General features: G+C 39.8%; 1 protein-coding gene across 2 annotated transcripts in view; it reads left to right on the plus strand.

Annotated features, from left to right (window-relative positions):
- adam19a (ADAM metallopeptidase domain 19a) overlaps positions 1–26,084 on the plus strand; it is a 240,780-nt gene that overhangs the window by 28,498 nt on the left and 186,198 nt on the right. For both annotated transcript variants that reach the window (XM_028564941.1, XM_028564942.1), the window contains exon 2: positions 5,469–5,548. In XM_028564941.1, coding sequence (XP_028420742.1) covers positions 5,469–5,548 — 80 coding nt within the window. The remainder of the gene's footprint in view (positions 1–5,468; positions 5,549–26,084) is intronic.

Below are 26,084 nucleotides of genomic sequence, written 5' to 3' on the forward strand. Positions count from 1 at the left end.
TTACGGAGGTCGTCTGTTATCTTAATCCCATGCAAATCAATAAAAACTTTATTTATACCAATGTTTGCCCTAACAATGTATGTAACCTTGGCATGCATCAGTGATAGCCGAAATAGTTGTAATGCCAATATAATTGGGGGTTCTCTAGCATTTATTTAATCTGAATCCAGTGTTGAATCTGCTTATCAAATCAGAATCCTTTGAACATACGTATATAGGTTAAGCTTTCCACTATTTTACAAAAGGGAAGTTGTAAATAGATGTCCCAGATTGATCCTAAGGATCAGTATCAGGGCTGATCCGGGAATATTTTAATGGATCGTATCAACTAAAATAAATGAGAATTCGATCCTTTTGAGACTACTGTTTTGTCACGTCAGCCTGCCAATGTAGCTCTTCTTTACCACAGTGTAAGTGTTTTAATGCATAGCTAGGTGAAAATTTGTGTGTAAATGTAAGAAATTATTTATATTGGGCACACCTTAAGCGAGAGTCTAGACACTGTGGTTGGCAACAAAAACAAACTGCGCCAACCTGCATCACGAACCATAACAAACAGTGTTCCTGCCAATAACCAAAAAGAAGCAGTTGGTTGAGTCATGAATACGCATTGTGGAAGTAGCCCATGTGCTAACACTGCTGCAGTGATGGCTCAACCAACTGCTTCTTGTCGGTTATTGGCTGGAACACTGTTTGTTATGGCTCGTGGTGCAGGTTGGCGCAGTTTGTTTTTGTTGCTGTTTGTGGAGCCTGAGCTGTCTTCAGAGACCGCGTTTTTTACAGTGTGTTCAGGGGACAGGCAGCTAGCAGATAGTGAGGATATGTTTGCTGTATGTGACGAAAAATGTTGTAGCCTAAAATACGCGTCACATCACTTATAGCACCTTTGATGACTGCCAATTTACTTTGTACATTGCTAACAAAGAGAGTGAGGAGATATTAACAGGTTTGATAAAAGATTTGACTCTCAGCTTAACAAAATGTATTTTCACCCACATGGATATGAAAAATAGAATCATCTGTCTTTGATCAGCACATTCGGAATAATGTTTGGATCAATTCTTCCATCATGTTCCTGACGCCCCACCAAAATCTCTCAGGTACCAAACTAAACTAAATAGTTTATTTTATCATTTATGTCATGCACAGTGCAGATAATCTCCATCTTTCTGTGTCTGGCACCTCGTTACCTACTATGGGCGGGTTGATTGAATTCTATGTGGCAGTCAAAAGTTGGAGATGGGAGGATATATTGTTCCATGGAGGGACAATTAAGACATATGATACACAACATGCTACTACTGCTGTCCTCTCCTGCTGTTGGGTTAATAACGGTTAATAACCATGTCTGTAGTCCTTCTAGCTGATTATTGATTCTCTTTATTGACTTTGGGAAAGTAAACTCATTATTCTCATTTCCCAGATGTTTCATGTTGGCTCCTGGTTTTAAAACCTTCCCTATTTTGATAAACATGGAGAGGGACATCAATACAAAACCTTCTCTTCCTGTCTTCTGTGCTTGGCCAGCTGTGTGTTCTGTGCATGTGTTTGATTCAAATGCTTGATAAACAGCAGACTGAGGTCTTTATAAGTCCATTACAGTGTAATTGCATCTTGTTCTGTCTTCCAGATGATATCATATAAATGTTCCCCAAAGTTAAAATGAAGTTCTAAAACCCCTCTGCCTGTTCTGTTCAAAATGTGTATAAATCACTCTCTTTTAAATTCACTGTCCCGAGAAGTGTTTTTGTCAATTTGAAGTGGGCTCATGATTCATCTGAGCTAATCTAGTCATCCTGTTGAGATCCTCGGTCAGTGAAAATGGGAGTCATTATTCTACAGAACTGGTGCATTGACTCAAATCCAGAGAAAATAACAGTTTTCCAATGATTGTGGCATATTTACTTTCTTTTTTTAATGATCTTTTGATAGATTGTTAGTTAAAGGGTGTAGGCATAAGAAAACAGGGGTGAAAATTTGATCTGAGTTTATTTGGTTTTCTGCACTCACAGCTGCTTGTACCCTGGATCTCGTTCTTTCGGTCATGACCCAGCCTTCATGACCATAGGTGAGGGTAGAAACGAAAACTGACTGGTAGATCGAGAGCTTTGCCTTCTGGCTCAGCTCTCTTTTCGTCACAACGGTGCGATAGATTGAATGTAATACCGCACCCACTGCACCGATTCTCCGACCAATCTCCCGCTCCATTGTCCCCTCACTCGCGAACAAAATCCCAAGTTTCTTGAACTCCTTCACTTGGGGTAAGGACTCATTCCCTACCTGGAGTAGGCACTCCATCGGTTTCCTGCTGAGAACCATGGCCTCAGATTTAGAGGTGCTAATCCTCATCCCAACTGCTTCACTCTCGGCTGTGAACCGATCTAGTGAGTGCTGAAGGTCGCAGGCCGATGATGCCATCAGGACCACATCATCTGCAAAGAGCAGCGATGAGATCCCCAGCCCACCAAACCGCAACCCCTCCCCACCCCGACTATGCCTCGATATCCTGTCCATAAATGTTACAAACAGGATTGGTGACCAAGCGCAGCCCTGGTGGAGGCCAACCCTCACCTGAAACGAGTCCGACTTACTGCAGAGAACCCGGACACAGCTCTCACTTTGGTCGTACAGAGATTGGATGGCCCTGAGAAGAGACCCCCTCACCCCATACTCCCGCAGCACATCCCACAGTATCTCGCGGGGGACCCGGTCATACGCCTTTTCCAGATCCACAAAACACATGTAGACCGGTTGGGCATACTCCCAGGCTCCCTCCAGGATCCTTGCGAGAGTGAAGAGCTGGTCCGTTGTTCCACGACCAGGACGGAATCCGCATTGTTCCTCTTCAACCCGAGGTTCGACTATCGGCCGAACCCTCCTTTCCAGCACCTTGGAGTAGACTTTACCAGGGAGGCTGAGAAGTGTGATACCCCTGTAATTGGCACACACCCCGGTCTGCCACTCCTTTGGCACTGTCCCAGACTTCCACGCAATGTTGAAGAGGCGTGTCAACCAGGACAGACCCTCCACACCCAGAGCCTTGAGAATTTCTGGACGGATCTCATCAATCCCAGGGGCTTTGCCACTGTGGAGTTGTTTGACTACATCAGTGACTTCCACCTGGGAAATTGACAATGATCCCCCATCATCCTCCAGCTCTGCCTCTAACATAGAGGGCGTATTAGTCGGATTCAGGAGTTCCTCAAAGTGCTCCTTCCACTGCCCTATTACCTCCTCAGTTGAGGTCAACAGTGTCCCATCCTTACTGTACACAGCTTGGATGGTTCCCTGCTTCCCCCTCCTGAGGTGGCAAACAAGTTTCCAGAAGCACCTTGGTGCCGACCGAAAGTCCTTCTCCATGTCTTCTCCAAACTTCTCCCACACCCGCTGCTCATTATGATCTACCATTCTTGCTTAATCCTTTGTACAACACTCAAATTATTAAGGAGGGAAACATTTAACCGCCACTGTTTTAAACTGCTACTTTTATCCAGAACCAACAAAAGGACTAACGGAGCATGATCCGAGATTGTTATTGATTCAATATGGCAGCTGGTCGCTTTGTAAACATCTCCTTTTAACATACATAACATATCTATTCTGGAGTAGCTACCATGTACTTTAGAGAAAAATGTGTAATCTCGTTCTTTAGGATGTTTTTGGCGCCATACATCTACTAAACCCATCTCTTCCATCATACTCCGCAGTACCCTTGTTTTTCTTGATATTGGACCAGCAGACACGCAGTTGAAATCCCCACCCAATATGAGCAACCCTTCAACTAATGAGGTTAGAACGACTGAGATGTCTTTGAAAAAAGCAATGTCGTCTTCGTTTGGGGCATACAAATTTAAAATGGATATTTTTATCTCTCCTACTGTTCCAACAATCAAAATGTACCGACCTGCTTTGTCCGCATGCGTTTTCTCAACGGTGAGGCCCAGAGCTTTATGCACTAATATGGCAACCCCTCGTTTTCTTCCCTCTTTAACTAACTTTAACTAAAAACCTGTCCTACCCATTCCCTCCGTAACTTTTGGTGCTCTTTATCATCAAGATGGGTTTCTTGAAGTAAAGCAATTGAACAATTTAGTTTTTTTAGTTGGGACAACATTTTTTTCCTTTTGATGGGATGATTGATACCATTTATGTTATAACTAACCACATTGAGATTACTCATACCATGTTTTTAGAGATAGAAAACAAATATCACCATACATGATATTGCCGAGTGCTGAAACAAAGAGAACAGAGATAATAACAGTGTGAATAGCTATGATGAACAAATCTTTATAAACTTCCAGAAAACCAGTGGTTAACCCTTGAAATAAGAACAACTGAAGAACAAGTAAAGGGCATCCCACTCCTGGTGTCCATTGGGCAGAGAGCACTTGCTCTCCGGGTAAAGTGCACATTGTGCAGTGGAGACGATCTTCCAGGCAAACTTGTGGTTGCATTCAGACCGTCCAAAGGCCAAGATCAAATACAAGCCCACCCCCTCTCCAGACAGACCCACTATTTTTAATGGGTCTGTCGGAGCTGAGGAGTCTACCTACAGTTCTCGGCCATGACGTAGGCGGAAGTCACCTTTCTATCTTTTGTAAAGCACTTTGTAAGCTAGGTTTTGAAAGGTGCTATAGAAACAAAACTTTACTACCTTATTTACCTAAAAGGTGAACTTGTTTCCTCTGCCTTTAAGTGGCCAAAAAAAATCTGTTATTGCAGTTTTGAATTTGATTAATAGTTGTGATCAATTTTATCATTCTTTTTATTTCCATCAGAGGTTTTATTTTCTTCTGTCTGCAGTAAGATTATTTCTGTCTACACATGATTTTATGCGTCTGGCCAATGGAGTTCAAGGTTTTCCCCAGGACATTGGTTAGCAAAGTGGTAAGACACATCGGCTCCTGATTGTGACCAACTGTGATCCTAACTGGGAAGCTTTGTTTTCCCTGACATTGCAGCATGCTCTTCTGATCAAGTATAAAGTGAACGGACAATGTGATTGATCAGTCACCTACAGTACTTATCTATTTTTCTTGTTATCATTGTAGTAATGTAGTTACTACATGATGGTCTAAACAGCTGCCTCTCTCATAACAATATGTGGCCTTTTTGTGTGTGATGTAATACCACTGTTAATTTTCCCTAAAGCATAATATTATTTTAAGCAATTTCTTCTCTTTATTCAGGCGAAGTGGGGTGCATCCACTCTATAACAGTGTGGGTTCCCCTGGACTTTATACAACAGGTACATTGTAATGCCCCCAGTCTTTTTACATTAAAACTAGGCCATTTTGGACATTTCTATTATTTTTTTCTCAGTGACAAAGTGACACAACACTGCGCAATAAGTGTACCCTGTTGATTTCCCTGCTCTGTTTAACCTTTTACCTGTGAGCGTTTCCCATCTGTGTTGACCTGCCTTTAATGTCCCAGCCTACATTTCCCTGCTTTGTGTCCTGCAGGGCTGCGGGGGGGAAAGACAGTGGTGGCGCAGTGGCTCTCTCAAAGCCGAAGCAAGAGGGAGGCCGGAACCTCAACACAGGTCAGATATCTCATCAACCTTTCTCTGGTCTTTCTTTCCCTGACACTGGTCTTGCTACATCAAAAGCAACCAAACACTACAACTGCCTTGCCTTTGGCCATTGGTTTAACAGTTTATGATTACACCAATATATCTGGCTGGTAACTAATAAAAGTCTAAAGTCTGCTCGTGGCCCCAAGAGCTAGCAGTGCTTATTACATCTAACAAGATTAAAGTGTTGTAAAAAGCCAGCAAAACAGTCATTTTTCCTATAGCTAGAGCCTCACCGGTTAGTACCTCAAATGTAGAGTTGTGGGTGGAAAGGCCATGGGGGCATGAACATCAAACGGGTTCATACATACTCTGGAGTGTGTCTAAACATTTGCTTACATAATGAATCAAATGTCTAATTACACTATCTGTCAGAATGTCTATGGCCTTGGTAGCTTACATAGTTTATCATCACAGAGGACTACAAGACGCTTTAAAGAAAAGAAACACACTTTAGTCACTGTCTGGTTTTATGGATGAATGAAGGACGTCTGTTTTTGTGGTTCTGTTCTTCTATCCTGAGGGGACGCTTGACTCTGTGGTATGATTATTGATGTGGAAGCTTTTTACCGCCCTCATTTTCAGCCCACATACCACCTCATCATCCACAACCCTCTCACTGGTCAACATGCAGCTGCACATGCACGCACGCAAGCACGCACGCACGCTCACACACACACACACACACACACACACACACACACACACACACACACACACACACACACACACACACACACACACTGTCTGTACTGTACATGCACACGTAGGTGGGAGGACAAGCACATTAAAAAACTAATGTGCCCATTAGAAAAATGATGAGGAGTTCCTCACCAGTTTTGCACCAGCAGCAAAATAACAGATCGTTTTAACTTAGCACAGCATATTCCAAAAAGATTAACTGCAGGACATTTGCAATAGAAGGTTTAGTAAGGTTTTGTATCAGGTGGAGCGCAGCAGCAGCTTGGAAATGGCAGAGATTTTTTTTTTTTTTTCAATAAAATGTTTATTGGCTTTTGTTTGAACATATAATATAACAATAATATAAACAAATAGACAAAAAATAAAATAATAAAAAATAAATAAAAACATTACAGGACATCCAAAACAAAACTAAACCATAAAATAAATAAATTATACATTTGGATATCACAGTTCACAGCCATACATTGTGTGGTTTAATTTGCTATTTCAGTCATCCGATGTTGTCTGATCAATTTGGTTACATTAGTGCAAAAAGGGAGTCCAAATTTTGTAAAAGTCTTTTAGTTTCCCTTTAACAACATAAGTCAGTTTTTCCAAGGCAAGGTTGCTGGTCATTTCTTTAAACCACTGACTAGGAGTGGGTCCTTGGGTCTCTTTCCATTTTAAAGCAATAGCACGCTTGGCCTGAAGCAAACTAAAATCAATTAGTTTGCGCTTTCTTGCATTCACCTCAAGATTTACTGGGTATAAATGAAACAAACACAATTTAGGTACAAGAGGGACATTTCCTTCAACCAATTTACCAATCATAAAAATAATCTCCTTCCAAAATCCTTGAATCTCATTACACTCCCAAATACAATGATTTCTTGTTTGCATTTTAAACAGTTATCTGGAATATTTGGATTAAATTTATGTAGTTTGACTGGGGTAATGTAGGTCCGCATAAGCCATTTATATTGCAGCAATTTACACCTAGTATTGATGCTGTGATTTTGGGCAAATAAACAAGATTCCATCCATTCTTCTTTAGAAATGTCTTCCTGAAGATCATTCTTCCATGCTGTTAAATAGGACAACGAACTCTCTTTTGATCCCTCTAAAAGTATATTATAAAAGAATGACAGATTGCCTTTATCCTTTAAATGTTTAAAAGTGTGATTTTCTATAATTGACAAAGGGGGTTCTAAATAATTTTTTATTTTAGAGTGTATAAAACTTCTTATTTGTAAATATTTAAAAAAATGTTTCTGAGGGATATCATATTTTCTCATCAGTTGCTGGAAAGACAACATTATACCTTCCTCGTATAAATCTTGACTTATTCCTTTATACATCCAATTTTTAAATCCCTGATCACTTCTCCCCGGCACAAAATTTGTATTACCCCAAATAGGTGACAAACCTGACAATGTAATTTCTTCATCTAAAAACGTATGGGCTTCATACCATACAGAAATTGTATTCCTAAGGAAAGGATTATGCGTAGCTTTTTTGAGCATTTTAATTGAAGATGAGTAAAGATACATCTGTAATGGAATTGTTATTCAAAGTTTATAACAAAGTTGAGCTGCCCAATAGTAAAGTTTTATATTTGGTACTTTAAGCCCTCCCCGTTCGTATGGTAGATAGAGTAAGGACAGACGTAATCAAGGACGTTTGTTGTTCCATATAAATCTTGTGAATGTTTTCTTGAGTATAGCAAAGAAGGTAGCTGGAAGAGGAAGTGGAATTGATTGGAAAAGGTATACAAATTTTGGTAGAATTGACATTTTTAAAATATTTATACGTCCTATAGTAGAAATTGGCAATGCATTCCATCTCTCAAGTGAGTCTATAACTTTCTTTATTAATGGGTTGTAATTAATTGGAATAATTTATTTTATATTTGGGGTTATCTTAATTCCTAAATATGTAAAACCTTCAGGGGAGCTGGCAAATTGCCTGAAGGTCAGACAGTTTCTCCTTTCATCCCCATTCAATAATAGCAAGGCACTTTTATTATTATTAACTTTGTAACCTGAAAACTCTCCAAATACAGTTAATATATTATTGAGTGCTTGAATAGAAGGGTCTAGATTTATAATAAACACCACAATATCATCTGCAAACAAGGATAAGTGATCCCTCGATCCCTCTCACCTATTGTTATGCCCTTGATTTCAGGACTACTCCGGATTGCCATTGCGAGAGGTTCTACTGCAAATAAAAATAACAGAGGGAACAATGGACATCCTTGTCGTGTACCTCTACTTAAATGAAAGGGTTTTGATATTTGGTTATTTGTTATTATTTCTGTCAGTGGATCATTATAAAGTAGCCTAATCCATTTAATATACCCATCACCCAGGCCAAATCTCTTAAGCACCTCAAAAAGGTATCCCCAATCAATCCTGTCAAAGGCTTTTTCTGTGTCCAATGACAGGACTGCATTGTTTTTGTTTTTCATTTTGTTTTTTATATAATATATTTAGGACTCTACGTATGTTATGGAGGGCTTGTCTTCCAAGCACAAACCCATTTTGATCATTCATAATAAGGTTCGATATAAATCCTTCAATTCTCTTAGCTAGGACCTTACAGAGAATTTTTTTATCGCATGACATTAAAGATATGGGCCATTAAGATGATTTTTCATTGGGGGCTGTGCCTGGTTTTAATCCTGGTTTTTGATCCATATAACATGGAGCAACATTTTGCAAGCTCTCTATCATTATTCACCACTCAGGGCTCGCAACCAGATACTGAACAAAACTTGACCACTAACATTATTCAAATATAATTTCAACCCTAATAGAACATAGGCAAAACTTAATTTTGATGTCCAGTTATTTTTAAACTTAAGTAGGCTACTGACAAACATATAGGCCTAGTGAAGTGGACAATGAGCTACTATAACTGTTGTCAAATAAATTAAGAAAACTCAAAACTTTACCTTTGCTAAATAAACACAGGAATTAAGTCCTGTTAACAAGTCCCCTCTTTTCTACAGCGTTTAAGCTGTGGTAGGCCTACGCAATGACCGAATGAAGTCCTCTGCCTCCGAGACCGATTTAAAAATGTGGCGTTGGTCGGAGTGTGTAACTATCAGGTGCGCTGGGTAGAGCATACCGTAGCGGATTTCCATGCCTCTAAGTTGAGCCTTCACTCCATCAAACTGCCGCTGGCGCTGACGCGTTTCAGCTGATAGATCCGGGAACAAGCTGATCCGTTGTCCTTCATATCGTAATTCCTTCATTTTCCTAATGCTGCTCTCAAAGCTTTCTCGTTATCCTGGTAGTTCAAGAACTTCATCACGATTGCTCTTGAAGTCGTCGGGCGATTTGGGTTAACTTGTCCAACCTGATGCGCTCGTTCGATGACTGGTGTGGAACTGAATGTGTCGTTCAGAACCTTGGAGAGCAGGCCTTCCATGAAAGCGCATGTTAGATCCTTCTGATTTCTCGGGCAGGCCTACTAATCTCAGGTTAGAACGCCTTCCGCGGTCCTCCAGATCTTGCACTTTGTTCCGTAGAAAATCAGTTGTTTCTTCAAGTTTTTTAACTTTGTGTTGAAGGGCTGAGACCGTTTGTGCGATTCTCTCTTCTGGCTCTCCTATTCTTTGCGACTGTGACAGTAAGTCTGTTTTAATGCCATTTATTGCATCGAGCATGTCAGCAGATTGTTTTGTAAAGTCATCTTTCAGAGACTGGATTGCGCTGAGGATGTCATCGTTTGTAGCCGCATTAAATCCGACCTGTGCCTCGGTTAGCTTTTTGCTTGCTAGCGCCACGCTTTCCTCCTCCATCTGCACAGACGGCTTCGAATGGTGTCCAGATTTGATGGTTTATGGTGGCATCTCGTCTCGCAAAACTTTTAAGTGATTTTTAATACTTTTATACGAGTTCTGGTGGTCTTTCTGAGGATTTTTGTAAGTATTTAGCTGCGAGCCCAACTCGTGCGACTTATCAGCTGCACGTCATAACCGGAAGCCCGAAATGGCAGAGTTAGAATAGCATGGTGTAGTTGCTTCCGCATAGAAGTGTAGTGCAATTCTGAGAGTGATGTGGCATGCCTTTATTTATCCCGCAAGGGGAAATTCACATTTGAGCTACTACCACCCCCAAACAATAACCAAGTACATATTTGTTTGTTCAATACACACACAACATGTGTATTTATGAGGGTCAAAATTGATCTACCTGACCCAAACATTGGATGTGCAATACTGTAAGGGCTTAGAGAGGAGCTATTAAAGATGTGGAAAGTGAGTTCCAATTGTACTCAGAGCACTCAGGGCTGTAACCCGCAAACTGGGACAGTGGCTCCAGCAAATTCCAGGAACAACATCTGAGATCTCTGTCCAGAAGAGCGCGGTCCTAGTAACAGCTAAGATACCTGTACTGCACACAATCCTCAGGCCCCCAAGCCTCTGGTAGAGGACCTAAGTTTGGTGGAAGGAAAAGACATCATTGATATTTGGTATTGTTTACATGGAATTGAATCGGCTGGACTTGTCCAGCTAAGCATGGAAACATGGCTCCATCAAGGCACTGAGCCATGCAGGGACAGATGGTTGCCTTGGCTAGAGAGGAAAAGTTGGGGAGGGATTGAAGGCGGCAGGAGGAAAAGAGAGACTGTAGCCAAAGCTTGGCTCCATTGTGGTTTAGGGGTTAGGGGAACTGACCATGGATCCCAGGTGCATCTCTCTTCCTGCTTTCTTGTCGTCTATGGCTATTTATTTTTTATTTTTTAAACAATACTTTATTAAGTTTTTCACATATAGAAAACATACAAATAAAAATGACCACAGCAATACAAATAATGTATCAAGTGTGCAATACAACAAAACAATCAAAAGATGCAAAACAAATTAAAAAATTGTACAAATAAAACAACAAGTAAATAAAAAAATAAATAACTGAAAAAGCAGCAGTAATACATTCTCATCCTCCAAAAATTCCAAAAAAGGTTTCCACATTTTAACAAACTGTTTTCTTTTCCCTTTAACAATATATACAAGTCTTTCCAGTGAAAGGTATGTTGCAATCTCCTTCAACCACAACTTTACAGAGGGCAACTGTATATTTTTCCAGAAAAGAGCGATCAGTCTTCTAGCTTGAAGAAGCCCAAAATCAATCAACACTGATTGTTTAGAATTGACGACCAAATTTTCAGGGTATATACCCAGGATACAAGGTTTCGCTTGCAGGGGAACATTCTTAGCTACTATCTGGGAAATGGCCCCCATCACTCTCTGCCAAAATAGTTGTACTTTGGAGCATTCCCAAACACAGTGGAACAGTGCCCTTTTTCCTCTAAACACTTACAACAAATATCTGGAATATTAGGATTTTATTCAGCTTTACTGAGGTGATATAAATTTGCATTAGCCATTGATATTGGAGCAATTTCAACCTTGTATTAATTGTATTTAGCTGTGTCTTTAAGCATGCCACTTCCCATTCTTCTTCCGGTATATTCTCTCCAATATCGATTTTCCATGCTTCTCATCTGTCTTATAGTAATAATATATAATATAAAACAGAGATACTAGACCCGTTTAGCCAGATTTGTAATGATTAGGTTTTCAAGATTTGTCAAAGGTGGCTCAGACATTAGATCTTTGTTTATTGATGATATAAAATGTTTCAGTTGTAAATATTTGAAAAAATGCTTTTTTGGTATACTATACTCCTTACATATTTGCTCAAAGGTAAGTAGTTTATCTATCACTATTTAATTAGGAGATAACATAGGTTTGCAGCAAAGTGTTTGGAAGAAAAAGTTTATTGATTTCATAATTGCTTGCCTGACACAGAAAGGACAGTGAAATGACTGGAGCTATGGGTTGAAGCACAAACCTGAAAGCGTCTAATCTAACTCTGGCAGCACATCAGGCCGTAGCCAGTTCATCCTCATCTTCCTGTTGATGATTTACTGACAGGCTCAGGCCAGCTCCCCTGATGGGCACCATGTAATTGACGGTGATCAGTGGAGGCGTTTATGATAATGAGAAAGTGGAACCCTGCTGAGAAACATAACCCATGCATTCATCTGCATACCAGAGTCCTGGCGCAAATCTGCATGTTAACGAGTGAATATTGATGCTTGAATGTCAGCATTTAAAAAAATGTAAATGGTCTGCATTTATATAGTACTCTTTTAGTCTTAATGTCTTAATGGTGGGGTGTACAATTTTGCATAAACGGGAGTTTCAAAAACCTACTGCGGTCTTCTTCACAATAAAACATCTTTGGTGATACGTCACGCGAGTAATTTTGCCAATCACAATCACTGACATTAGTTTTGAGGTAAGTGCTGTTATCTGCCAACAATATAAGTGTTTTTGCTAACGTTGTTTTGAAAATTTTTAACGTTAACGTTATGGAAAGCAAGCTTGTCGGCTAGTCGGCTTGTCAGCTAAGATCAGTGTTGTTAGCCTACAATGTTAGTTCAATGTGAATGCTATTATGGCACTGGTGCCTTAACGACCTGTATCTACCGGACTGAATAGCAACGCAGATTTCGGTGCCACTTAAATGCCTGCACGTTAAAGGCAACTGAAACATCGCCACGTCACGCTAGTTAACACTACACTTGGCAGCAGGTAAACTTAGCCTACCATTAGCTAGCAGCTGGATTAACCACCTGAGCCACAGCCACCCCAAGAGAGATCAGGGGGATTAGCAAGCATTTAGGAAGCTAGGTTGAGGAGCCAATACTAACAGCCCCAGTAGACATCGCCCAACTCTAATTGCATATTTTGCCTATTTTGTTGAGTTGCTGATTAGTGAAATGCTGAATGAATTTAAGTTTGGCATTTATTGTGAAAGGTATAAACACTGGCATGGCTCCACAAGCAAAACAACTCAGCTTTCTCTGTAAATATGGCATGCACTGAAGAATGTATTGCTTCAGTTTATTTATTACTTTATCATCAACACTGGACATCCACATAAAAGGTGGCAAATTTTTCCTTTACGTGGAAAGCATTCACCTTCTTTCTTACTTTCACTTTCTTCATTTTTCATACTCAGAAAAAGCTGCTCAGTGTCAGAGGTTTCATCTATCAGCACTTGTTGTTGTAGTCTTATGTCCTTCAATTATTTGTCAGGGGAGTTCAAAGACTTGCCGCGGCTTCTGTCCTCTTCCGCCTCGTTTTTTATCTACCGGGCCGCATCTCTTCCTAGTGATTCGATTATCTCTCACCTCACAAGCGCGCTGGAGATGGCAATGACATTCACCCTGGCAAGAATAGGGAGTGCACACATGGATCCACGTCTGGTGCAGACTGTGTGTGGAGGGGAGTGGGTTGTCTAAAAGTAGCCTTTATGCAAGGGCACTTTTGAATGCATATCACATAGTCACACATGTGATTTTGTTGCATGTGTTTATTTGGGACTGTGTGCGTGTGTGTGTGTCAATATATATTTCCTTGTGGGATTAATAAAGTATACATTCTTCTTCCATTACCCACTAGGATTCACCTGATATGGTTTTAGAAAGCTGCCCATTGACACCGAACAAATTAAAATTTAAGAAATTATTTCCTTTGAATCTTTTAGTATTGATTGGTTCATGGTTGTAATATGTCACCAACAATTAGCATAATTGTTATTGTATTTTCTCTGGCCTGTCTCCAGTCCTATTTTAATAGAACACACAAACCAAATGTGTGCAAACTCACTCAAACTCAGCCAACCGGAAAGGTCATGCCAGTTTTTTTTTTGTGGATTGTTCTATAAAACACAACTATCATGTTATTGATAGATTTTACATAATTGCCTCAGAGAACCTTTCTCTGACTTATTTTAGTATGGCTTACATGTCTCCACTTAAAACATTTGTAAGGGAGGATTCAAGGCACTTTAATCAATTCAACTCAATTGTAGAGTAAGGTATTTGCCTACAATTCATCACAGCACACTTTGTATGCAGAATCATGCAGAATAAAAATGCATTTTAAAGGGGTGATAGAATGATTATATAGGGTATTTCACACTGTTCCTTAAGGTCTCCTAATAGGGTATGTAACATTGGTTGGGCTGAAAATGGCCCAAATGATTTTCTGTGGGCCATTAACTACCCTGTGAACATGGCCCTATTTTGAACAAGAGCTTTTCTTCCAAATATGGTATGCTCATGAATATTTAGATGAGTTGCGCGCTGATTGGTTGAGCGACCCACATACGCATACATTGGAGTCTCATATTACACACACACACACACACACACACACACACACACACACACACACACACACACACACACACAGTCTGTTACATGCCTGGGCGCGAGGCGGCTGTAGCCGAGACAAAATGTTTCGACACTTTCATTATAACTAGTTGTAACGTTACCCTTGGGACATAAAAAAACTTCACCAAAGAATCACAACTCACCTTGAGACAGAGAAGGCAGCAAACCCGGCCGGCAGCCACCACCTGTCCCGGCAGATTGTGGAGCTCGTGAAGTCCAATACTGTCTTACTAAATTTGAAATTAGCCATACATTTTTGTGAAACAGCCCATATTTGAGCTTTATATAGTTGATTTCTCGCATAAAAAAGTCTCAGAAGTGAATTTTGTGGTAAAATAGCAGATGAACAATGTATACAATTGACCTCAGGTCAGTTGTGTAGCCTATGTAAATGTTGGGGCGTGACAAAGACTAGAGACTAGAGCCAAATTAAGGAGGAGTTGAGAAGTTGACGTCAACTTTTAGCTTTGTTGAGATTCGCCCGTTTTCAGCAGCAGTTTCAAATTGTGAGATTTGCAGAGGAAAGAGGTGTCAATGGGATTTTGAGGTTCTATGTATGTCCTATTTACTGTTAGGTTGTAAAAAGTTAAACCATTGGTGATGTCTGATAAAAATTTACTTTTAGTTGAATGAACACTGTAGCTGGAGGAAACACTGAATCAACCGATTGCATCACACTACACCTAATCAGCATTTGACTACCCCACCCCAAACTCAAGCTTCTAAAGAATTGATTAGGTCATGGCTGTTATTTAGCATGAATGTAAAAGCTATAGAAGACTTATTGTTTAAACAACTTTTGGGGAACCACTCCCTGTGGGGCCAGACTGGGTTAGAACAAAGGAAATGCATATCTCTGTAGAATCGGCACTACCATGACCTTTGTCAGTGACCTGGAGTAAACCTGAAATCAGAGGTGTGTCTTTAACCTGGGACAGTTTCCTTTCAGGGAAACACCCACAATTCCAAAGGAATATAATTCGGACCATGAGATTGTCTCAGGACTGATTGACGTAATTCCTAAAGAGGAGGCATGTCATTTCAGTCCGCTGTCAGCTGCAGTGTATCATTTTGTTTTTGTCTTGTCGTATTCATCATGTTATTCATTAAACCTTTTGCTTAACTTTCAATTCGACCCCAGCCTCTCCTTCCTCCTCAGAAATCGAACGAACACGTCTTTTAGATATTTTCTAACATTACCCACCAAACTGTCGTTTTTCAACTATGACAGGGTAAAATTAGTTTTGCATTCTATCACCCCTTTAAATTTTCAATTCTCAAGTGATTTAAAGCTGCTGATTTTGGCAATGTATCCTTATTCCTGTATACAATATCTCACCCCAGTCTTTCCTTTGTTTTGTAGATTCACCTTCTTGCACATACATACAGTAAGCCACGTTACAGTATTAATGTTTAGCAAAAAGTTGAGATAAATTCAGATAGTGTCAACCATGAGATAGAGAAAATGTGGAGCCGTTTGCCAAACGACCGACAAATCAGCGTTGGTTTTGAGGCGGGTTTAGGTGTGACGCAACGAGAAGCAACTGTTCAGTCTAAACAACATGGCAGCTTCCACGGATGAGATGAGCATAGCTATCGCACAAGTTTTATCCAAATTAGAAAGTATTCCTTCATTGAAAGAAGAGCAAAAAACGGCACTGGAGGCTTTTCTCTGAGGAAAAGATGTTTTTGCTCTTCTCCCGACTGGTTTCGGCAAGAGTTTGATCTAATTGGTTGATTTGGCCCGTCTATCACCAACATAGGTGGTGATAGACAGATGGTTTATCTAATCAGCTAACCAGTATTTTCGCCCCTTCCCAAAAGTTCTCCCAACGGAAAGTTCCCAGATGGATATGCTGAGCAAATGCGAAGCAATCCATCTGGCGGAGTCAGGTTACTGAGCATCACCTTTGTGAGGAGTGATATTATAAGCATGCATGCTTATAATCTTTTAGAAATGGATATGTAAGAATTGTGGTTTTATCAAATAAACTATAGTTTGGTAACTAAAACATTTCGTTAAGGTTAGGGAAAGATCGTCATTATTAATTGTTGCTGTCAAGCTGTAAAAATCTTGGAAAGCTATCCACCACCCCAACTCCTTTATTTTCCTCCTTGCTACAGTAGATAAAAAGCACTCTAATTTCTGCATTTCATGTAAATAGCGCACTGCAGATTTCTCCAACATGAACGTAATTCAATTCAATTTTATGTATAGTATCACATCATAACAAGAGTTATCTCAAGACACTTTACAGATAGAGTAGGTCTAGACCACACTCTAACATGGACTAAAAATGGTGTACCTCATGAAGAGTGACATCCAATCATTATTTCTGTTAGCACATTTTGTAAACCCTAAGAAGTGTATGTAGTATTTCAGATTAATGTACACAGCTTAAAGAACAAAAACAAAAACCTTGTTGAAATAAGAAGCAGCATGTCCAGGCCCGGAATGTCAAGAATCATATCCAGGTGTGTGTTAATTGTCAAACATGGTAATTTCAACATTTATTTCTGTACTAGTGTGGTGGGTTTATCAAAAAAAGTCAAAAAAGATCTCCACATAGACAAATTTCTTTTCAGAATTCCATAGCGTACAACTGATTTATTCAAGCTTCAGGTTAGACAACATATCCCTTATCGAGTGGCATCCTTCCAACTTGTATCAAGTATAAAGTATCAAGTATCAGGTGGCGTGGCAGAAGGTTAGTTAAGGCATCGACTGTATGGCCCCCAGCAGGTAACCGCATCCCTTCAGAAATAATTCCAAACAGTGCCAGGCAATAATCTAAACGGGGGTGTCCAGGCCGCATCCTTAACCTACTTCTTACCCTATCTCTAAGGGTGAGGCCGGCCATTATGCGAAGGAAAGTCCTTTTGGCCCGCTTGTATGTATATAATCATCTTTTGGTCAAGACCAAAGATGAGGGTTTGAATGTAGATATAGAGTGATGAATCAAGAGCTTTGCCTTCAAGCTCAGCTCTTCTCTCTCTCCTCTACAAGCTGCATCACAGGTGATGTGTTCTCACAAGCTACTGTTTACCTACCATGATTAACAATCGATTATGCCAATTTCTCGACTTGTTTCAGTACATCCTTCTATGGTAGCATCACAGGATATTTTGCAAGTCACGTTATACCAAAAAAGGAACGCAGGTAAAATATTGCAAGGGACTGCATTGATTGTGGTGTGTTCTTTGGATACTGGTGAGACAATGAGATTTTCCAATCCAGGAAATTCAGTTTGAGTAATAGATTTATGAGTTTATCTGTATAATCAGACACCAAAACATTGCAGTATTACACCATTCATATTACAAAGTAATCTACCAGGATTGTGCTCGTCATATGACGGGGGCATTAGGTCACAGCAAAACTGTTGTTGAACAAACAAAGAAACAGAGCTGTTTTAGCTATATTGCCCTGTAAACTGGTGTCACAGAGACACGGTGGTGGTGGGCTGGAAGGAAGAGACAAAAGTCACACGTCTCTAAGGTGGAGCTGTAATTCTGGACTGCCATCCCACAGTTCCTGGCCCTTTGGTCCTGACCTGACTGACAGCCAGTGCTGCCTCGGGCACTGCTCCAAGATGTTAGTGAGGTGAAGCAGAGATGAGTGAAAGTGAGTTCATGGGAGGTTTAGTTTAAGAATGATTGTTTAAAATGACCTTTTAAGATATGAAATGGTGATCAATGTTTTTTTTTTAAATATTTTTTGTTCATGACTTTTTCCATCAAACCTCAATTGTCAAGTCTGCATTTAGGTAACAAAGAAAGAGTGACAGTTGCTTGTTTTTGTGAGCAGAATTCCATGTGAAAAACGTGCAAACATGCTCTAGTGAAAACAAAAGCAGGCTTATCAACATGTAGACAGAACCAAATTACATGTTTGCTTGTTGTGAATGCGGTTCATCACATTGTCCTCCACCCTTGCTGACAGGAAGGAGCTGTTCACTGGTGCTACGTTCACTTTTTCTCTCTCTTTGTGTACATCTGGCATTTGTACGCTCCCCTGCTTTTCTGCTTTGTGTGTATTGAGCAAAGTCAGCAATAAGGTGCTATTTGTATTCGTGCCAAGCCCACCTTCTCATCGCTGTGTGCCAGGTTTGGGTTTCACCTCAGAGTAATTTTCTTGAATTGATACTTAGTGTTGATATCTTTGTGTGTTTTGTTGTAAGCACTTGATGCCTCAAAATTGGCAGTTATAGTAAATAGTAAGTTATTATTTTCCTCCACAATGTATTCTTTCGTGATAGTAAACCTTCTTCAAAAGATTTTATACATCACATGGGACTAGGGCTGATTAGAAATACATGCAGTGTTTACCACTGTGGTGGCAACGCATGCACAATTTTATTTTAATTAGTTGACTTTGCCTTTGTTACTGGAGCATGTATGGCCTATTGCCTAATTTCCATGGTCCAGCTCGACTTGACTCGACTCAACTCACTTTTGTTACCAGGTCCTTTTCTGTATTTTGCTTTCCACTGCCGATAGCACCCTATCAGGATATTCAGCTGATCGCCATAGCGACACCAATTAAAACTGTCGTGACATCACCTTCAATGTGACACTGGTTGAATCTTTTCATCGATAGCAAAACAGACGAATATCTGCACTTGGAGGAAGCATACTCATGGACAAGAGGCTCATTAATGGCGTCCTCTTCGGCTGAGCTGTAACGTTAGCTCAGGTGAGCTAGCAGTATTGGTTGGCTAAACTAATCTCCAAGAGCTAGCAATGGCGAACCACAAGCCTCTCGTCCATGAGTATGCTTTCAGTTGAGCAGTGATACCGTTGGTGGGTGTATTTCAGTGAAAAGAAAATAGTTCAGACTTGAAACTGCTCATAAACAGGTTTGGATTATCTTGCGTAACCAGGTCATGATTTCTGGAAAGAGACATTGCGGTTGAGTATGTAGTTACATTATATTCGAAAGAAAGCAGAGATTTCTACGGCCGATTTCTCCAAACTAAGGCAACTCACACCAAATGATTTAGATTGATCAATTGTACTATAGGTAAGAGGAAAAATATGTATTGTAGATTTTGGGGTGAACTGTTGCATTAAACTGTTCAGATACAATAATCAACAACTAAAATAATAATTAATGTTAGTTACAACACCTACACCTTGCAGTTTCACTTTGTGTTGTATCTGTACACACCTCATAACACTGTAAGGCCAAAAGTAATTGGACCAAGCTGCCAATATAGTTCTCTTTATTTTGGTTACAATGGCTACAAACTTGTTTAAGGACACATGAGATTAAAATGAATATTACAAGCACAAAGCTAAAATGCTGCACAGTTACAGGGCAGTCAGGTGTGGGGTCGGGGGACAAAGAGGCGTGCAAGTGTCAGTGAGCTTTCATCACTTTATACCACCCCTCACTCTCTCTATCTCTCTCTTTCTCATTGTTGTCCATGGTCAGGCTGCAGGGTCCGGAGAGCAGTAGGGTCTATGTGCGAAAATGTGTTTGCTTCTTTTTTTACTCCTAAATCCAGATATTGTACCAACCTTTGCATTCTAAAAACCGGACAAAATTGAAACCATCAATCTGCATACAAATCCAAGCTGTCAACAATGTAGGCTGTGTGGGGGTGGAAGAGCACTAGAAAATATTCAGGGGGAGAAAATATTACCGCACTTCAAAGCACCAGATTGTGTTATACAAATCTAAATTAATTTACTGCTGTCAGGGAGAGTGGACTATTGTTTGATTTTTCAAAGGCTTAACATTTTTAAGAACCATCAACAACAATGGATTGCAAAAAATGTTAGATAGCCGGCAGCTCTTCAACACAACCTGATAGCTTTTGATTGAATAACATAGCTAATTGATTATTGTGTATCTATTCATGCCAAATGAAAGTATCCAAAATTGCTTAGGGATTGTCAAGATTTTATGACCGTCATATTATGAATACTAGTACAGTACACTAGTACTAGTACAGAACGCGGGCATTGAATCTATCAATTAAAATCATAGTGAACTATTTCTAAACTTCTTCTAAACTGTACCTTAAAACTGCACTTATCAATTTGTTTATGAGAACAATGTGTCACTTTGGGCGACACCTTTTCCCATAAGACAAAGTCTAAGTCGGATAAACCCACTGTACACTAGCTGCTCAACACCAAACAGCAGTGTATGGAGCATTTAGCAGCTAAAGAGACAGATATTTCTCTCCGGAGTTGGTGGTTGGTGGAGAGTTGCCCAGTGGCGCATGAAGCCTTCATGAAGCCAAAAATGACCCAGATGATCGGCACTAATTCCACATTGTGCGGCCCATAGAGCAGGCGCACTAGAGACCTCCGCTACTCAAAAGAAATGTATCCACTGATTTACAGACGTCTTCTCGCCATGTAAGTCTATGGGAAAAAGTATTTTTGGGCCAGAGGGCATCACGGCCCGGGAGTTGGAATTTCCCTGTTTAGTCGCTTTGTTCAATTTGCTTCAAAGCCTGGCAAACTTCCTGGGGTCCTGATTACCTTGCTCAAATTCTGTGCCACTGTTACCAAATCCTGAGTGCAGTAGAAATAATAAGCGTTAAATCCATCATTGCCAACTTTTGAAACAGCACTCCAGGGTAGTAGAGGTGACTGACAAGACAAAAAGTTAAGCAATACGTAAGCAAACTCCTAGGTAGCTAGTACCAACAAGAACACCCTCATAGAAAAATAATGTCTAGAGATAGTATTTATTATTTGGCCACGAAACAGCTTCTGTATACACAGCACAACCAGATTAACTAGCAGTTTATTGAGAGAGCTTTCACTATTTTTTCTATTTCTATTCCATTTTAAGGGCCATCAGCTTTGAATGCCATTTATGTAACAGATGAGGGGGTGTGTAAATATTTTAATGTAAAAACAGCCCCTCTTTTAATATAAATTAACAACTAAACAATCCTATATTTACAAAATGCTCTCACTTCTGATAGAGTAGGTAGGTGCTGTCAGTGTTGAGAGGTACCACCTTTTCCTCATTGTGAGTCAGGAAAAGCCTTTCACATTGCAGAAATGTTGAGTTGTCGCTGCAGAAAAAGCACTAACATTTAGGTGTGACAGGAAACCAATCCGGTGATCACAGTACCAGTACCACATGCTTAAATGTAGTGCAGACATTATTAATGTTAGCAGTTATGCCTGTGTTTGACTAATCAAAATGTCTGCCATTAGAAAGGTCTATTAAGGGGAAGAACAGACAAAGCTAACTAAAACTACCTCAAACAGAAGTTTAAAGACATCACAGTACTTCCTTCACTGTATGACTGACAGCTGATCAAAATACAAACGCAGCATAGCGTGAGCTCCTTGCATGAAAGATGCAAAGTAGATGGGTAGATTCCACAGACTATCACTTTAACTGTTTTTATGTTGCTCGTTACTTTTCCTCATTCTGATTAGAGAGCTTGATTGTCCCTGAGATTTGAGTAGTCTATAATACACATTTTCTGTCTCCCGAAGTCTTACATTTGTATTGCCAGGACATACTGTATTAAATGAATTGAAATGAAACTGACCCCCAGTGCTTCCCTTTGCCAACTGCTGGAGACACAGCTGTGCTGAAATTCTGTTTTCCTGCCTGATTGACAATGAGATATTAAGCAATGCTGAAACTGCTCGTTCCCAGTGTACATCTGGTTGCTTCTCCATGTGACTATTGTTGAGCAATAAACTGGCAAACCATATCCACTAAACCTCCATCTGGACACAAACATATGACACCAGTGGCCAGATGCACAAATTACTCTGATAGTAAAACTGACAGTTTACTTTTCAACTTAAGTCTAAACTCTGTTAGTGACCCTTACAGGCTGCAATTTGTATTACACCCTACTATTTTACTTGTCTTAGAACCTTACCAGCAGGATGGCTAGAAATTTTAGAAGTTTTGTCCTGAGGTTGGCCCGAGAGGAAAGGTAATTGGGTCATTAGATAAAAAATAGGTTTATATGGTTTATTCGTTTGGCAGGAATAATGTGCTCTTTTTTTACATTCTTCACTCAGCACTTCTATCACTTTTGAGCACACCATGACTTCTGTCCGAAGGTGTGCACCAATTTCTCCTTTTGCATGATTGAACTTGTGAACCTGCCCCTCTTGTGATTGGATTTATGCCTTCAAGGAAGAGTTGTGCCTCATTGTGGCGTTAGATGAAAGTCAGGGTGTCCCAAAATCATTAAGAGACCACAAATGTCTGCACGTAAAATGTCTGTCCTAGGGATGCTAATTTTAGATTTTTTTCCTGAGTGATAGCTGGCACTCGTTAACCAATCATTAACCGCTAACCAGAAAGCAGGCAACAGAGGCCCAGCTTACCCATCCAGGAGGCTAGGATATATACTGTCTGCGTTTGCCGACAGCTGCGGATTTGTGCTAGTCGCACAGGCACGATGTTCCATGCATTATCGTGGACACATGCAGCCACTTTCCTGGAACTGCTTGTGCGTCCGGGCAAACGTCAAAGTCTGCAGCTGTCTGTGGAGCATATGTCCGAGGCGAGACCATCTCCAGCACATCCACTTGCAAGGTTGTCAGCTGTGTGTCTGCCTGGCATACTCTGTGTGTAGGTCGGCTGATTTAACCCGCCAGTCCTCATCGATATAGTGGCATGTGTCATGTAGCTCTACGCTGTGACTGCTGTCCAGCAGAGAGCCACAAGCAGAAAAAAATAGCAGCTTAAAATGCAACTTGCTTGCTGTTAAGAAATAGGCTATTTTTATTTTACAATGCAAAAAAAAAAAATGTTAGATTTTTTTTTTTTATAATATTGCTTTTAACCGTCAACTGATCGGTCAATATTCTTATTGTCGGTTAACAGTTAAAACGTTTAATCATTAACATCACTAGTATGTCCGGTTACTTGTCAAGATATGTAACTGTGGACCAAAATGTTTGCTCTTTTGTGTATCCTGAACACTACTAATAAATCCACTCAGACATTTTTGATTTGTTTCAAAATTAAAATCGATTAATACCCTTTTCTGGGAAAATTAATATAGGCCACAGTCCTTGGATTGAGTTTATAGTCATCAGTGCTCAGTGCTCATCAGTAAATGTGACAGCAGACCTTTTTTCTACTGTCATCCAGTCCCAAACATGTGTCAGCAGTTGTTTATCTCATCAACCAACCATCTTGTAGCAATCTCCAACAGTGCATAAGAAAGATATAATTCATTCTTATTACCCTATGTTCTGGTCATGAGTTATGAGGACTAACACAGCTGCCTTTGCAGTATCCCAAGATCCTCCTCTAATGTTTTTTTAAAACATGGATATCATATCTTTTAAATCCCTTGTGCTTGTTCACATCTTGTTTGAGGTTGGGCTTGTGGGTCTGATGCTGTAAAAGAGATTAGGGATTCTGACAATTGGGTCCAGAGAGCTACTGAGGGGGGACTTGAACAACCTGATGAAGTTTCATTCAGCTGTAATTTAATTCTCTAGAAATGATCTCAGTCAGACACCATATATAACATTGACATACTGCCAGTAATCATACTGCCAGTCACCCCGAGTGTAGAGTCTAAATGATTGAATAGAATCATCACAGGTCTATATGAGACAACAGCTTATCAATTGGTGGCTTGTTTCTTTGTGTGTATATGTTTGAGTCAATAACATGAGAACATTTGAACATAATCATTTATTGATCAACCTGTCAACATGATCCCAAAGTAGATTATTTTTCAGGTAGATTTAAAGTAGCATAATAATAACTGAACACAGATACTCACATATAACTGATTAAATGATAATAACTTGATTTGCAGAGCACCTTTTCACTTTTTTAATTTATAGATTGGTTCTTTTACTTTAACATTTTTACAGAGGCTGTCACATAAGAAGCCTGTGAATCCTCCCAGTTTTCCTCAAGTGTCAATCATATTATTTTCTATTTTCAACTAACTGCTTCAAAATATTAATATTCCTCTACTCCACTAGTTACACTTTTTAAATGGTCTATTTTACTGCAGGCATTGCTTCATTACATCTTGTCATATTTCATTAGTCCTTTTAAAATCAAAAATATGTCCGTCTTAGCTTTAGAATTCTGGACAGTGCTCCTTCCTTTGCAAGCCGAACACAGGGCAATGTGACAAATCAGATGATTTTACTAATTTACGGCAGTTTTACATCATCATGGTAAAGCCATCAGGAGACATCACAGTTTTTGTTGAAACCATCAATCCAGTTCATCATGGTCTGTTTCTGTGGCAGAAAAAAATGTAATGCTCAGCTTCTAGGCCCACATTAACAAAAGTCTTAAAAGTACTCGTTTAACGTTTAAAATTCTACATTTTCATTACAACCAAGCAAATTTCATCTGCTGATGAAGACCATGTGATCCGATTAAAAGCTCTAGTAAGAATAAAATAGTAAAGTAAAAATTGTATCATCTCATTAAATTATTCTCATCAAACTAAGGATCAAATCTTTTGCAATGAATTTGGTGTGGTCTGGAAAAATATAAAATTATTTTGTCAGCATTACAAGCTGTTATTTGTAGCTTAATATATCCAGCAACATGTCCCCCTGATCAAGAAGAAAGATGTGTTAGGTGCATCTAAATATAGTGTGTCAAAAGTATAAAGAATGCCTTCAAGGTCTTAAGCTATGCTTTTAAACACAATTACGGCTATTTATTTTGCTGGTGCTTATGTTCCTGTCAATAAAATCAGAAACTGAAGCCAGCTCAGAGGATAAAAGGATTGCCAGTTTATATATAATGAAGTGTTTTGGGTGGAGAAAGGTAGTGGGAGAGAGACATTAACACATGTACCATGGCAGTAAAAGAGAGCATGGATAGATCTGTTGGAAGTCTTGTTTTGATCGCAGCGAGGTTGGCTTTCTGAACTGCATGGAGGGAGAGTCTACAGCTGTGCTATTCCAATAGGAGAGGCTCCTTTGATTAGGCTCTTTTTAGAATACAGAGACATCTTCGACAATAAGCAGGGAGATGTCAGTCTTCTGGGGTTTAGGGATATTTCAAGGAGCACAAATGGGATATGACTTGTTTTCAAAGCAATTTTTTAGTTTGAATAGTGAGCAATGCCAACTCGCACACACAACCGTGACTCATCAAAAACACACAGGCGAAGACATGGAGCATGAAACCAGCATACCAGAACACAAAAACACAGAAAACACTTCTTTGTTACATTCACCATGACAACCAGCAGAAATCAGATCCCTTTTCTCTAGATAAGCCCTTTCCTAAACAATCTATCTTGTCCACTGAGATAAGGGTGTTGGCTGCCTGTCGACAAACAGGCAGCACATTTAAACACTGTCAAATTAATAAAGAACCTTTCACTGTTTCCTCCTACCCATTCATCTTTGTCCACCCTGACTTTTGAATGAGCTTTTTGGTGGTATGATGAGGGAACCTCTCAGAACTAGTTTAATGTACAGCAAATTTGCATTTCCAAATACATTTTGAAGGAAACATAATGACACCTGGATTGTGTTTTATCAACATAAAGTGAAAATGTTCATATTAAATTTGTCTGAAAACTGTTCACTACCAACCCAAACGTGAATATTAAAC

Source organism: Perca flavescens, chromosome 19 (assembly GCF_004354835.1).
Source record: "Perca flavescens isolate YP-PL-M2 chromosome 19, PFLA_1.0, whole genome shotgun sequence".
NCBI lineage: Eukaryota > Metazoa > Chordata > Actinopteri > Perciformes > Percidae > Perca > Perca flavescens.